Source organism: Coptis chinensis, chromosome 5, assembly GCF_015680905.1.
Source record: "Coptis chinensis isolate HL-2020 chromosome 5, ASM1568090v1, whole genome shotgun sequence".
NCBI lineage: Eukaryota > Viridiplantae > Streptophyta > Magnoliopsida > Ranunculales > Ranunculaceae > Coptis > Coptis chinensis.
This window is the reverse complement of record NC_141460.1, coordinates 65,474,881-65,491,421: the sequence shown is the minus strand read 5'-3', so window position 1 is coordinate 65,491,421 and position 16,541 is coordinate 65,474,881. Positions and strand designations below refer to the sequence as shown.

At 37.0% G+C, this 16,541-nt stretch overlaps 1 protein-coding gene across 1 annotated transcript; it reads left to right on the top strand.

Annotated features, from left to right (window-relative positions):
• The first annotated feature begins 11,592 nt into the window (after positions 1 to 11,592).
• On the top strand, positions 11,593 to 16,210 carry LOC147498383 (Haloacid dehalogenase-like hydrolase (HAD) superfamily protein). Its single transcript, XM_086560382.1, has 8 exons — positions 11,593 to 11,959; positions 12,202 to 12,272; positions 12,601 to 12,759; positions 14,154 to 14,220; positions 14,763 to 14,858; positions 15,012 to 15,058; positions 15,703 to 15,783; positions 15,941 to 16,210. The coding sequence occupies exons 1-8, from the start codon at positions 11,828 to 11,830 to the stop codon at positions 16,062 to 16,064; spliced, it is 777 nt and encodes a 258-aa protein (XP_086416508.1). The 5' UTR covers positions 11,593 to 11,827; the 3' UTR covers positions 16,065 to 16,210.
• The last annotated feature ends 331 nt before the right edge of the window (positions 16,211 to 16,541 follow it).

The window sequence follows — 16,541 nt, the reverse complement described above, 5'->3', positions numbered from 1 at the left end:
GCCGGAAAATCGAGCCCAAAGCCCAATTTCTTCAGTCCACAGGGCCCTTTTCAGTTAGTTTTGACTTCAACAGGCTTTTTGTCCACTTCTGCTCTTCTGATTGGGTCAAGATTTAGACCATTAGAAAGCTCTTTCCGAGCCGGTCTTTTTGACATAAGGTACGCCCAATTCCGAGGCCTGAGTCCAAAGATATGGTCTTCGGAAGTTCTGCTGACTTTTGTGTGCTGTTTCTGCCCGTGTTGACTCTGACTTTTCAACTTCTGACCGAGCTTTACAAAGGCTTTTTATCCTTGAATCTTGGCCTTTAATCACAGAACTTCTTAACAACCAACCCTTGCTCCTTTATATTGCCAAAGTGGCATATTTTTTCACATAATTGACTTCAATGCCTGAAATACATAAAAGTACGTAATTAGCATTGACTCTTATTTATTACTCGCATAATTGGTCTAAAAGTATTATTGTTAAGGGGTTAAAACTACAGTTTTGGGCTCTTATCAAACCACCCCCAAATAGCATTTTGCTTATCCTCAAGTAAATATGAGAAATTAGCATAAGTGACCAAAAATAGAGTTCTAACTAATCTCGTTTCGCCAAGTGCGATTGCATTGACCATATGCAACAAGGCCTTAAACCACTAGAAATTCCCTAGTGGACGAGTTATAGCCTCATGAGAGTTTTCCAGTGAAGGTACTCACAAACTTCATCTATACTACAACGACTCATAAATAAAACTATTGTTTCCTTATCTATGTCTCAATTATCTATATATCTCACTAGCAATGAATACAGAATAATCAAGTCGAAACTTAAGCTAATATATGAATAAACATATATACAATGAGTAATACTATGAGATGTACTAGCAGGTCCATTTCTGAAAACTTGGAATAGCGTCCTTAAGTAGGTCCTCACATAAATGTCAAGACAAAACCACTCGATTTTTTTCCGCCAAGTTTAAGCTACTCATAATGCGGTGGGCACACTTTACCTTACAATCTCAATGACACACAAGGAAGCTGGAGTCAATCAAACACATCTGCCACTTACATCACACTAACCTATTCCTAATTGAGCTAGAGGTCTTTATTAGGTGTTGTGGGGATTAGGAGATGGTTTAAGAAGGAAGGAAATGGATATTCAAAAAGGACGAGTCTGAGATAATAGAGTCTTCATATTATGTAACTAGAGAAAACCTTGTTCTTACTTTTGCTTCTACACTATGTTTCCATCTTTAGCCATATTTTTCTTTTTCTTTGGCTTTTGACTCCTTTGATTCTATTTTTGGAGTTCTAACTCTTTATTTTCTTTTATTATTATTTTTTTATTTGGATGGAAACTTTCTTTTCTTATTTGAATCGACTAACAAATTCTTGATTTCAAATGTCTTTCTCTTTTCTATTCTTCATCTCTATTCTCAGACTCATTCAAAGAATGGGTAGGCTTATATATATATTTTTTTATTTTGTTTTGTTTTTGTAATAGGGTAAAGGATTTACGGTTTATGAAAGGTTAAAGAAAGGTTCATAGGGGCGACTAGTGGAAAATAATTCATAGGTTTGAATTTCTGGCTATATCGATCTAAAGAGGGCCTAAATTCTCGCTTAGGATATGGTATAATGATCAAGCAAGTGGACATGTGATTTCTCTATCCGGATTTTACTTCTCCCTTGTGTCATTTCTCAAATGTTCACTCATATAAGGCTTTAGGCTATATTCTCACAGGATTTGTAGAATAAGTACTCTAGCCTAGATTTGAAACTTTATCGCCAACAATCATAGATACTCATGTAACATATTTATAGATAGATGCAAGGATTATTACCTACATATTAGCCATAGTTTTAAAAACTATTCTAATGCAAAAGCTCACGGAGATTTCTAGATTATCAAGGGCCTAGAGAAGGAAAACAATACCAATATTCCTAAGTGTATAGCATAAACTTTTTTTATTATATATATATATATATATATATATATATATATATATATATATATATATATATATATATATATATATTTTATTTTAAAAATTTGAATTTTTAACTAGAAAACAAGTGCATATTATACATATCTATATCCTAACAGATGCCTTAATTACACATGTTTCTATGCCCCTCCTCAAACAAGAAGCATGCTTTGTCCTCAAAGTATTTAAATAAAAAGGGTAGAAAAATACCATGGAAATCAGTGAAATTCTGGAACATCTATAAAACAAGGTTATAACATACTAATATAGCAAATAAAACTGACGCAACTCTATATGAGTTCCACCATTATGGGGTTAATAAGAATTAAATTACTTGGGACATAAGCAGACACTAACTGAAACTAAAAACTAATCTTAACTCCCATTTAAACATTGTTGTCCTCATTTTCAATAAAGAAATGAGGTTCCTTCGCATCCTGCCACGCCATGGTAATTTGCCAGGCTTTTCACGCCACTTATCGTCTACAATAGCTAACCTGTAAAGCGTCACTTGGTCGGATGGGGTGTAAGGTGCAACCAATAGTGGCTCCCAGCCTACTAGAATGATCACTTCGCGAAACCACACACCATAGGTGTCACTTTGGAACAAGTCTTCAAAAGACTATTCCGGTATGATACGAGGGGATGTCATCACCAAACTACTCGCTGGAATAGCTGCAAATGATCCTGGAACAACCCACAAAAAATTGGAATTTTTCGTGTCTACGGAGGTCAGGGCACAGGGTGCGCTCAACCTATGCCTGGGTAGGGCGCAGGGTGCGCTCAAGCTATGATTGAGCTCCAGGCACTTAGGCGCAGGGCGCGCTCACTTTTAGGTTGTGATGGGCGCGGGTCGCGCTCAGATGAATTTCGAGTTCCAGGCACTTAGGCGCAGGGCACACTCAATTTTGCCAGGATGGGGCGAAGTCGCTTTCGAGTAAAATTTGATCGACAGCCTCCTAGGGCATGAAAGTGGCGCTTCCACTAGAGCGCTGAAAGCGCCCGAAAGCGAATGCTAAGTCTTTGAAGTGAGAAAGAAATAAACGAAAACTTGGGAGTGAAAGGTGAGAGATGAAAGTGGGATGTAGTGTGGGTTGTGAGTATAGAATGAAGGAAGTTTATATAGGTTGTGAGCTTCCAAAGCGAATGGGCAAGTTGCCGCCAAAAAGGTTTAAGGCAATTGCCGGAAACAAAATATTTCCGAAACCGGAAACGAAAACAACCCATATTCTTTATTCTAAAACAACTCTAATATCTTTTAGACTGAATTTAGAATAGTAACTTCTAAACTCAGTTTGATTTCATCCTACCACCACATCTAATCATAGGTATGGCAATATCGGCAATATGCCCAATAATCATTCCAAAACAACTTCTAAAATTGAGATTCATATTAAAATCATGCTAGAATAAATAATACCACCCCCAAACAATTCGGGAAGGTGGGATTAACAATAAAAACAATGCACGATTTGAAAAGAGCCACATTATATTCAAATTCAAATTCAAATTCAAATACAATTAACTACCGAATTCAAATTTAACTACTGAATTCAAAATTAACATCCGAACTAATAAAATGTAATATAAGAAAAACAATAATGCAATACATGCATAATTCACACCATAGAGAAACATGACTCAAAAACTGAGAAAACATACAAGAGTGGAAAACATGAATTATGTTAACCGTGGACTTAGGATCCAGTACTTACATCCACACACTCCATAGGGAGGGCCCGGTTACCTGAATGGTACACTTACCAATATATGGAAGTGAAAGGAAGTACACTGAAGAATAAAATGAGTCTTTTATAGTCAGATACTCAAGACTTTATCTAACACATATGTATATAATGAACATGTAGTTTGCCATATATCAATAACCTAAAGAGTTGTTGGTCTTTCCATAAATAAATAACATGGAATGCACCCCCAAATAGAATCAAGCACCAAGATTTTTGATGACGCAACTTAGTAAAATGAAAGCGAAATCTAATAGATCTATAACGTAACCGAGCATGCACCTTCTTTTTCCTCCAACAAAAAGGTGGCCAAGTGAATGAGTGTGAAAAAATGGATGGTTGTGGAATATATGGTGGATATAGATGAATTTTAGAGATAAGGAATTGAAAAAATGAGAATGTGGGATTAGCATAAAACTCATTTGTGGCATGGGTTGGTATTATCACACAACTGAAAATGAAAGTGTCAGGTGGCTCGTTAGGTAGTATTTTCTTAACAGGAGAGTTTAGAAAATCATGAAGCACAGGAGAAACAAGAGGATCAAGTGCAAACTGTAAGTTCCTTTGAAAGGGTGGAAGGAGGGGAATCGAGGCGGATGGTGCGCAAGGTAGTTCTTGATAGGGTGAATCATCACCTGCTCTAAGAAACTCATTGAATTCCTCATCCAGCTTGGTCACATCCACATTACTATGGTATTCCTCTGTATTTTTGAGAAAGTCATCAATCTCGTCCTCATCTATAAGATGGGTATCGACTAGTGTAGGGACGAAAACATCGGAGTCTGAACTTCCAAAGGAAAGAAATTTGGACATCTGATTATAAGGAAACGTGTTGTCGAAATAATCTCAAGCGAAGCTCTCGATCATGCTAACTTCTCCATCGACAGTCGTATCTGGGTATTGTTGAATCGTCTTAAAAACATTTACCTCAACATAAAGATGGCTAAAGGATAAGAACATCAAACCATCGTGGCAGTTTAAGAGCGCGTTGGCAGTAGCCAAGAAAGGGACGCCCTAAAATGATAGGAACAGAGTCGTTAGCGACTTTTATGTCGAGAATAATGAAGTCGGTTGGGTAGTAAAAATTTTGAACATTAACAAGCACGTTTTCAACCACACCCTTAGGATACTTAATAGAAGAATCCGCTAAATGCAACGTCATTTTCGTAGGTTGCATCTCTTGTAGACCGATTTGTTTATATAAATAATAAGGGAGTAAGTTAACACTCGCCCCCAGGTCTAATAGAGCAGTTGTCATGTGATTATCCCCTAAGGTGCATTGTACAGTAGGACGACCAGGGTCCTTGTACTTAACGATTCCATTATTTTTCGATAAAGTTAGGAACTGTTCAGTTAAAAAGGCGTCTTTAGGAATATTTGTCTTGTGCCTAGTAGTGCACAACTCTTTAAGAAACTTAGCATGGTGAGGTAACTTTTTTATTGCTTCAAGAAAAGGAAGGTTTATCGTTAGATTTTTGAAAAGTTCCCTAATCTCATCAAAATTCGTATCCTTGGTTAACATTGCTAATCTCTGGGGAAACAGTGGTTTCTCCCTATATTTAGCATAAGGGTCAATAGGATGTTTAACCTTGGCTTTTTGTTTCTTAGGTTGTTGTTTAACTGGTACCTCTACAGGGGTAGGATCTTCAGTTTCCAGTTCGGTATCTAGTAGAATAACAAGTGTAGGGACCACTGGTGGGGTAACCACAGGCATACTTACGGCGTTATCAACCACTCTGCCAGAACGGAGAGTGGTGATAGCATTTAACTCACCTACATTTCTATTTTCATTACTAGTATTACCGATTACCTCAAAGGCTGTGTTTGGTGTTTTAGGATTAGGTAATGCTTGACTTGGAAACACGCCTTTTGGTTGGGCTTTCTCTTGGGCTAACTGTTGGGTTAAATAATTAATGGATTGTAAAACATGTTGGTTAGATTGAGCCATGGATTGGAAAAGTTGTTGGTTAGATTGAGCCATGGTTTGGAAAAGTTGTTGGCTAACCTATATGAAGGCGTCAAGACGATCCAGTTGTGTAGATGTAGTGGTCACAGGTGGTGTGACTAGAACTATCTCACGTTAATTATTAACAGGTGGGTTGTAATAGTTATTATTAACCGGAACGTTACCTCTATTAGCATTATAATTATTATTGTTATAATTATTATAATTACCTTGTCCTTGTCTTTGTCTCTGGGGAGCTTGGTTGTAATTAGGTGCTGGCCTAACATTTTGATTATTATACCCTGGAGGTGCAACTTGTTGATTATTTTGCCAACTGAAATTGGGGTTTTGTTGCCAAGGTGCGTTAGGTTCGCTATTAATGGAATAAACATTATCCGGATGTGCGGATGGATGTTCATAGACTAGAGGACAATAGGAGTCGGGATGCCCAGGACTCAAACAGAAATTACAGGGAATAGAGTTGACATTCATGACAGGGGTAGGCTTTTGTTGAACAACAATAGCCTCTACCTTTTTAGTGAGAGATTTGATTAAATTTTTAATCCCAGGACCGGGTTTCATCTCAAATATACCGGCGGCCTTAACTGTTGAAGAAGAACTAAGCGGAACGGGGGATATCGTCACTACCCCCCGTTATTATTATGCTTTGTTTGATCTTCTAGAAATTTATAAGTCTCTGAGACTCCTTTACTGAGGAAACTACTCCCGTTCATTATGTCAAGCACCGCTTTATGGTGGTGTAACAATCCCTTGAAAAAGGCACGAACTAGCGTGTCTTTCGCGAGGTTATGGTGTGGACACTCTATAAGTAGATCGGTGAAACAATTCCAAGCCTCTGAAAATGATTCATGAGGATTCTGTCGAAAGAAATGAATCTTGGAAAGTATTTCATCGGTCTTCAGTGGTGGGTAAAAATGTTTCATAAATAGTTGAACAAGTTTAGCCCATGAGTCTATAGAATTTGGCGCTTGGGCAGTTAACCAAGACGCCGCCTTATCGGCTAAAGTGAAGGGAAATACCCTTAGTTTAATTTTGTTCAAAGACCAACCGTAGGATGGTGGAATGTAGTAAGGACTTGGTCAATCCTACGCATGTGCTGATAAGGCTTTTCATGGTCTAACCCATGAAAAATGGGTAACAAATTAAATATATTGGGGGGGATTCGGAAATCCCCCACTAGGTTTGATAGAACGAAGCAAGATTTAGGGCTATCGTTCAAGGCTTTGTAAAAGTCAAAGAGATGAGACTCTCTTTCTTCAGCCATTACTTCAGGTAGTGTGTGTGGTATATTAGTTAGAGGTATAGTGAGTGGTATACTAGAAAGGCGTGTTTGTTGACGTTGTCGGTTGATTACGTTAGGCGTTTTTCTTCGGCCTGGCCTTAATCTCATGCAAGGCTAAGCCAATCTTAACGAAACACAACAACACTCCAAACAATCCTGATATGCTAGTATGAACCTCTAACAGGAGATGCGAGGTGTGGAAGAAAAGAGTACCTGAATGCCTCCTTGTTTCGCTTATGAATAGCGTCTTGTTTATGCGTGCTCAGTGTGTATAACAAGTTAAAACACTGAAAACTATGAAGAAATGGGAATTTGAAACAAACCTGTGGAAATCGGGCAGTTTCAGCAGAGAGCGCAGTCGCCGAATAGGCCTAAGTAGGCGCAGTGTAGCTTCAAGGTTCGAATTTGGAGTTCCAGCGCCAGCAGCGGTAGCTCCAATTTAGCCTTGGTAGGGCGCATGTAGCGCTTAGGGAAAACCTCGAGATCCAGGCGTTTCAGCGCAGGGGGCTCTCTTGTTTTGGGTCGCGCTCTGCCAAAAAGTGGAGTTCTAGGCGCTTGGGCGCGGGTCGCGCTCCGTGTAATTCTTCGAGGAAAATTTTCAGTGCTATAACGGACAACCACAGTGAGAATCAAACAAGGGTGGATGGGTTATGGGACTTTAGAAAACTAACAATTCTACAAAAAACAATACTAAAGTGAACTAAGATGGCAGCGGCGCCATTTGATAAGTGAAATTGATAGTTTTACTAATGAATAAAGCGATGAAACTCTAAACGCAAGTAAAACTAAAACTGAACGATACTCGTAATTATCAAAGGTTTCTACTCTCGATACTATTGAAGTAGAGTTGGAATAGAAGATTTGTTCCACTCCTAGTTCTTTAGCATTCAAGTTTTCTACGACTATCAATCATACCAAAGTCAATGAGAGTTTTACGAATTATACTACGAAATGCTACGGAATACTAAAGTTTGAATCTAGAATAAGAATTAGGGGGGAATTGAATCCACCTTGAATCCAACTTAAGAAACTAGCATAGATTGTTGTAATCCAATTCTTACGTTCTTACGATAAGAATTGGTCGTTCTAATCCCTAATTATACATGGCATCTCTACCAATTCATAACTAGCATGTGAGAACGTCCACCCATTCTCATGGCGAATCAACGACCTTCTAGAGTGGAATAGACTCTTACAATGATTCTATACTACACAATCAAGTTTTCATCAAGGCTTCATCAAACCCCTCTAATGGAGGTTTAGCCTTGATTCATCAAACTATCATTTCCATATGAAATTGAATAAGACATAATATAAAGATTCTAATTTTATTAAATTCAACTAAACAATAATTAAAATCTAAATTAACAACTAAGAAATCATTAATGACTAAGAATTGAAATTAGATCTAAGCAATTTTAAATAAAAAAATTGAAATTATCAAGAACTAACTATTTTATTTATCTAATGAATGATAAACAATGATTCAATAACTAATCTAAAACAAGGAATGAAACTAATTAATGGAATGAAAACTAATTAATTAACTAATTTAAAAACTCAAAACTAGATCTAGATTATTCTCTAATGGCTACTTTCTATCCTAAGCTAATTTATTTTTAAGAGCTAACTCTTGTGTGTGGAAATGGAGGAGATCATATCCACATTTTCGTGCATGGGCTGAGGGTCCATGTTTTGGGCCGGAAATTGAGCCCAAAGCCCAATTTCTTCAGTTCACAAGGCCCTTTTCAGCTGGCTTTGACTTCAATAGGTGTTTCGTCCACTTTTTCTCTTCTGATTGGGTCAAGGTTTGGACCACTATAAAGCTCTTTCCGAGCCGGTCATTTTGACATAAGGTACGCCCAATTCCGAGGCCTGAGTCCAAAGATACGGTCTTCAGAAGTTCTGCTGACTTTTGTGTGATGTTTCTGCCCGTGTTGACTCTGACTTTTCATCTTCTGACCGGGCTTTACAAAGGCTTTTTCTCCTTTAATCTTGGCCTTTAATCAAAGAACTTCTTAAGAACCAACTCTTGCTCCTTTATATCGTCAAAGTGGCACATTTATGAACATAATTGACTTTAATGCCTGAAATACATAAAAGCACGTAATTAACATTAACTCTTATTTATTACTCGCATAATTGTTCTAAAAGTATTATTGTTAAGGGGTTAAAACTACAATTTTGGGCTCTTATCAATGTCATGTTAGAAGTTTTCTTGGAACATCTTGCGAAGGGTTTAAGGGGAACTGGTGGATGGAAGAAAGAAATCACATTCGTCACTGTCACTGAGGCAATGAGAGATCAGTTGGGTTTTGCTATCGATATTGAACACGTTGAAAACCGAATCAAGACAAAGAGGGCTGTGGTTAAATCATTCAAAGATTTGAGATCTTTTTCTCATAGTGGTTTTGGTTGGAATCTATATACAATGATGATAGAAAGTGATGCTTCAGTATGGGCAGATGCAATTAAGGTAAGAATATTTGTGCGAACAAGTTTTGTTAGTTATTGTAGTATAATGAGTACTTTAATTATTTGATTATTTGATAACATAGTTATTAGTGCCCAAGCTAAGATTTTATGTTCCTTTAATTTTGTGACAAATAATATAGTGTGTAAGCAGTTTTTGTTGGTTTAATTTCTGGTGTTGGTTAAGAAGATTCTTGAAAAATCGTGCTTGAGAATTTGGTCTCGGGGTTTGAATAAGATTTTTAAATATGCGAGTCTGCTTTCCAATACAATTGGATTCATCTTGTTTCGATATTTGCACAGCAAGTTCCGACTATTTTAGTACGTAATGGTCAGCCTGAATTTTTCTGACGAAGTTCTGTGTTTGGTGGCGTTCTGTGTATTTTCTGTTGGGAACCTCCTTTCATGGCCTGAAAGTTAGTTGTAGACAATCTAGTGTAGTTTCATACCCAATTTACCTTGTACTAATCTGAGTTATACAAATAAAGTTATGACAGTTTTAGTGCAGATAGGTCAACCAGGATTTTTCTGACGAAGTTCTGTGTTTGGTGGCGTTCTATACATTTTCCGTTGGGAACCTCCTTTCATGGCCTGAAAGTTAGTTGTAGACAATTTAGTGTAGTTTGGTACCCACTTTACCTTGTACTAATCCAAGTTATACAAATAAAGTTATGACAGTTTTAGTAGATTGGTTCAATATTTTTTTATGTCGCAGGCAAACCCGAAAAGGAAGACCTATAAAGGTAAGCAAATACCTAGGTTGTTGGAGTGGGTTGAAGTGCTTGGAGACAATATTGCTTGTGGTAACATACAAAAAACTAGTCTTACAGTGGATGAGGACGCTACAGTGGCAAGTGAGATGGACATGTCATCACAGGTTCAGTATTCAGATACTTTGCTTAGGGAAGGCATGCATATCCATGTGGATAGCTTCCCACCAACTAGTAACGAGGGTGGAGGCTCCCACACTGCTACTTCCCAACCATCAAGTCAGTCACCGCTCATTCAAACAAATTGCCTCAGAAGAAGCGCAAGAGCATAAAAGGTGGAGGCAATGATGTTATATAAGGCATGAGGCTTGTTATGCAGAATGTGGCAGATTCTTTGCGTGTGAGGAGTGAAATTGAGCGTGAGAGGACTGAAATTGAGTGTGAGAGGATTGCAATTGAGGCTAGTAAGAACAATGCTCTAGCCCTCACTTGGGACCAAATTTGTTTAGTCATTGATGAAATTGATGTGTTGGATGAGGAACAAAAGATTGCAGCTATGGAGTTGTTTTCACAAGATGGTGCTGAAAACCTAAAAATGTTTTTTCTCAAGATGAGTACCAACAAGCGTGCTAGTTGTGCTAGTTGGTTATTGAAGAAGCTTGGTGATAATTGAGTGGATGGGTTCAAGTCTTTTGTGGTTGTTTTAGATACACTTTGGATATGCTTTCATGTGTTCTTTTTCTTTTTATGATGGAGTGTTAAAGTCTTTTGTAGTATTTCAGATCCATTAACTATTTTGGATGTTTTCAAGATTATTGTAGTATTTTATTATTGTTTTAGTGAATGTAACAATAGTTTATGTGTTTGAGGGAGTTCTCTATTATTATTGTTAGACAATATTATATATGAGTTTGCAGGTGTCATACAAGTGTTCATACTCCTAAAAAGGGGGGTAGTTTTGTCTCTTTTTTTTTGGTTCTATATGCTAAATTCATTTTAATTTACAAGTTTCATGTATATATCTGCAAAATGAAAAAAGTCATGCCATTTGTTTTTTATTTATTTTTTCCAAGAGCAATGAGTTTTGGAGAAAAATGATAAGTAGTTTAGAGAAAAATGATAAGTAATATGGATGAATTATTCATGTTTCCAGCTTTATTTTCCTTTCCACAGCCTTTGCATAACAAACAGGATTATTCATTTCCTCAGTTTTACTTTCTTTTCCACAGTTTACCAAACAGACACATATTTGAAACTCTTTCCATTCCTTTCTACAGTGGACAACTTTCTTTATTTCCTTTCTTTTCCTTTCCATTCCGGGAGTAAAATTTTAATAAGTCGACTGAAAAAAATCTAGAGGTGAAAATTGGGTCCAACGAATATATATCGCTAATAGATACCGGTATTTGGCATTTAATATAAAGCGTTTGTGGCGGGTATTTGAGGATAAGTTTGAGATATCAAAGTTGGTTAAACTTAACAAGAAACAGTCGTTTCCTGTCTCTCTCTCATGGCTTCTGCAACATCACTACTACTTTCTCCTTTTTCTTCTTCCACATTACTTAGAAGAACATCTGAAGCATTTCTTTCTCACACAAACATTTCTGCTTCTAACTTCCTAGTCCGTGAAAGCCTCTTTATTGCTTCCACTTCTAACTTGAGACACACAGAAGAAGCAAAGCAATGAGGAGTGTAACTTGTTCTGCTTCTTCTTCTACTACTCTTCCGTCTTCTCTCCTTTTCGATTGTGATGGTGTACTTGTTGATACGGAGAAGGATGGGCACAGGATTTCGTTTAATGACACATTTTCTGAAGTAAGAGTTTAATTTCTTGGTGTTCAAGCTATTGTTCGTTTGAGTTTATTATAATTAAGACTTTGGATATGAACCATTTAAGCTTCATTTATTCAATTGTTGTTATGTTATGTTTCGGCAATTGAACAGTGTTTGAAATAGTCATAGTCAATATTATGTATTGTGATGTTTATGAGATGAATAGGCATAATTTCAGTTAACTAATTTCTTCATTTGCTTATGTCTGTGAAATGAACTCACAGAAAGAATTAGGTGTTACCTGGGATGTGGATTTGTATGGAGAATTGCTCAAAATTGGGGGAGGAAAAGAGAGGTAATATCCAACAATAATGAATTAGTGTCACATATTTTTCTGTAAATTTGTGGTAAAAGTAATTATTAACTAGAATTATAGACTGTTTTAGACTAGGTTTTTTTATTTAAATAGGTTATGATTCAGCAATCTCAAATACGGGTTAAGCATCAACTTGTAATTTTCTTTTTAGTACCGATATTTACTACAGTATTAGTCTTTTTTAAAGCTAATATAGGTAGTGGCAGCTACATACAATAGTGAATATTTGTATGAAGGACAACAATATTATGAAATAATAATGTAATTTTTGTGATAAATTGTTTGTTGATTCTTCTGCTATCTTTAGGATGACAGCATACTTTAACAAGACATCGTGGCCAGAAAAGGCTCCGGAAAGTGAAAATGAAAGGAAGGAATTCATAGCATCACTTCACAAGAGGAAGACCGAGCTATTTATGGTCCTTATTGAGAAAAAGTTGCTTCCTCTCCGTCCTGGTGTTGCGAAGTAAGTTACAGTAGTGTTATACCTTTTTTTATGTTGGAAACCATTTCTTGCTCTGTGTTGACTTCTGGTGGTGAGGGCCTGCGGTGAACCATGGTCACAAAGGGTGTCATTCCCTCTATACTACGGGTATACCTGCCTAGCATTGGATGTTTGATGTTTCTACTTGAAAATGTACCTTTACTCAGGGGCGGATCAGGGGGGGGGAGCGTAGTAGTACCGTCTTGATTTTTGTCTGAGCGCCTCCCTTAGAGCATGTGTAGTATACGACAAGCAAACTATAGTTCAATCAAGGAGAAAGACAAGTTCAGTTTATGTGCAAAACTCCACGTGTTGGTGTCAAAACTTTTCACATTTTTTACATTATACTAGATGTCACCTAGACCGTAGACCCTGTGGAGCTATACTTTCACTACCTACACATGCCCATCAAAAAGAAGTAATCCTTGTGCTTTTGCAATATATCTAGACTCTACACTCTAGACAAACACCACATGCTAATCCATTTGATGCTACACGAATATCATTATCTGTTTGCTATTTGACATGAATATCATTATTTGATTCTACAAAACTTAAGTAACTAGTAATTAAAATAATGCATCTATATATTTGTATTAGACGCTTTGGAAGTGCTTTAGATATTAGGATTTGTTTTTAAGTGAGGCGTTTTGAGGGGCCTACGCTCTAGCACCCACTTTCGCTCGTGTTTTACGCTTTGGTTGCTAAGCTATTCACCCACCCAAAAAAAAAATTGTAGTGACTAGCAGCCCCCCCCCCACTGATAATCCTGCTGGATCCGCCCCTGCCTTTACTCGTTTTGGAATTTGAACTTGTTCCATGTACCTGCCTTATGGTGCTAATTCATTGGTTTGCACTACTTAAATGGAACCAAACTTAACAATACTAAGATAACAATGAATTTTGGATGGGCATGTAATGCTAAGAACTTGTTCGTGTTCCTTCATGAGTTCTATTGGCTATGCACAAACCTAATATAGCAACAGTAATTATAAGATAACTACATCTGTTGTGTGTCAAACACACACACATAAGAACTCGTATTTCTGAAGGAGCTTATGTGCTCGTTTGTTGTCATGTGAAACACACATATTGGCTTGCTGTAAAATCTAAGATCTAATCAAATATTAGCAATCAGCATGAGTGCTGTACTAATCTCTTGGTTTCATATCTTTTAGATAGCCTTCCTCCAAAGTTCCTTAAACCTTTATGAATTCATCGTGAACCCTTGTTTTGCTAGTTTGTATGTTGTAACATGCATATTCATAATAAAAAAAGATGACACGTTGAAATTGGAACTCCTCGGTTTGTTGCTTGTCCATTACTACAGTGCCGGTTTTCTGATCTGGTAAATATATATAGTTGAATTCCTGCAGACTGATTGATCAGGCTTTGGCAAAAGGAGTTAAAGTTGCTGTATGCAGTACTTCAAATGAAAAGGCGGTAGGCACAAACAGGTCTTACGACTTTAAATTACTGTTTTTTTCATGTTCATGGAGCAAGTTGAGTACAGTCAATGCAAAGTTTCTGCTGCTGTTGCTGTTGTGAAGGAAAGTCGGTTTGTAAATATACGAAATATATAGTCCTCTTTAAGTGTTTACACTCTTATGCATGTTGATTCAACATTCAAGTTCACAATTACATTGGTAGCCAACATTTAGAGCTCACTCCTCCTTGCAGAGTTTTTATGTTCTCCAACTCCACCCACACACACACACACACACAAAATGTTATCCAGTAAAATTGATAGGTGGAAACGAATTTCTAACTCAATCATATCATACTTTTGTGAAACTACAGAAGTTTGTATGAATATCTTTAATGGTGCTTCATTCTGAAAGCATAATCCTCTTTCCGTAGAAACCCATCTATTTTTATTAAAACCTACAAGTAGTATTCTCTTTCAGAATGCACTTGTTTACTTGAGTTTTACTTTTGTCCTGCTGGAAGCATAATTCTAAGTGCAATATGCATGTTGATTTCAGGTCTCTGCTATAGTGTCTTGCTTGTTAGGTCCTGAAAGAGCAGAGAAGATCAAAATATTTGCAGGAGATGTTGTTCCTCGTAAAAAGCCTGATCCGGTAATTCGAGCATTTTGGTTTTAAGTTATTGCTGGAAAAAGATTCCATGGAACTTATTAATATGGGCATTGATTTATGTTGGTGGAACTGTTTTAAGATAGTTGCTTTGTTCTTATTTTACCCCTGAAAGTGTGTATGTATTCTCTTTGGCAGGCTATCTACCTTTTAGCGGCAAGTACCCTGGGTGTTGAACCATCAAGGTACAAATTAATCATTAAGAGAGAGTATCTCGGTTATGCATATCACCAAAATTGCTTGTAATATTGTATCTCACACATTCACATAATCACATCGATTGAGATTTATATAGCCAAACACTCTACGTTTGGCACCTGTTATAGACAACCACTTTGTGTACTTTATGCCTATTGCTGTGCTTGTGCTGAGATCTGATACACATGAGGCACAGGAGAAGTGAATATATGTTTGGGTACTAGGAAACAGTTGGTTTAGATACCGGTTCCCCGTTCACATATTCTACAAAAAATTCTTATCACTATTAGAGAATACCTATTCACTAGTAAAAACATTAAAAAAATTCAAAATGCAGAGAGTGAGAATTAGAAAATAATTGATTCTTATAATGATATGAGTCTGGTGTGGAAAGTCTCTTCTCCTTGCGAGGATGAAAACCCATCAAAGGGGGTAAATATATCAGTAAGGGCATGATATATATGTTGTATTCAAATCTATGATAACTTACCATAGTAAAGTGTTTTGTTCAGTCAGAAGGTTCATGATAATTCATTAATTCACATTTAAGATTAAATAATTTTGATGTTACTTTCATGGAGGAATTTACTAGCTCTAGTGATTTGAAGCTAATTTACTCAGTTTTATGCAGTTGTGTAGTTGTGGAGGACAGTGGCATTGGTTTAGCTGCTGCCAAAGCTGCTGGAATGAAGTGCATAGTAACAAAAAGCGGGTAATCACTTTAATTTCTTCTTTTTATGAATATTAAAGGTCAGTTCTGTAACTGCTGACTTGGGGTCATTTCATTTACGTATAATCACATAATGCTAATTGGAATTGGTGGTGCTGTAACCAATAACTCATAGTTTGAACTGTTGTGTTGATCGCAGTTATACTGCAGATGAAGACTTCGGAAATGCAGATGCAGTATTTGACTGCATTGGAGATCCACCTGAAGAGCGTTTTGACTTCGCGTTTTGCACTAGTCTTCTAGAGAAGCAGTATGTAAACTAGTGAACATAGAGTAACCATTGAGCTGGAAATGTAACTCTATTCTTCCTTCATGTAAAGGTCTCATAGTTTTTGTGTAGGCTTGAGAACTGTATTCACGATCAACAAAGAACAAATCAGTATAGTCAATATCAGAACTTATCATGGTATCCAGAGGTTTCCTGCTATTTTTTCCCCATCGTTCGTCTTACTACATCATCTGTCCCAGAATTTTAATTTTGAAGCACATGAAACAACTCTCGAAAAGCTACGGAAAGCTACGACAGAAGGCTCAAATGATCCACCAGACCCTGCTATCATAACATTATTCACACGATGTTGGTATGTACTCGGTCTAAAAACTAGCGGAGATAACTACGCCCACTTGTAGCTTCGCTATGAGCATGGCACTTAGTGCCAATGACAAAATTGGTTTTGATAAAATAAGAGCGACGCTGAATCAATGATGAGTTGATAGCGATCATGCCAACAGTTTTCCAA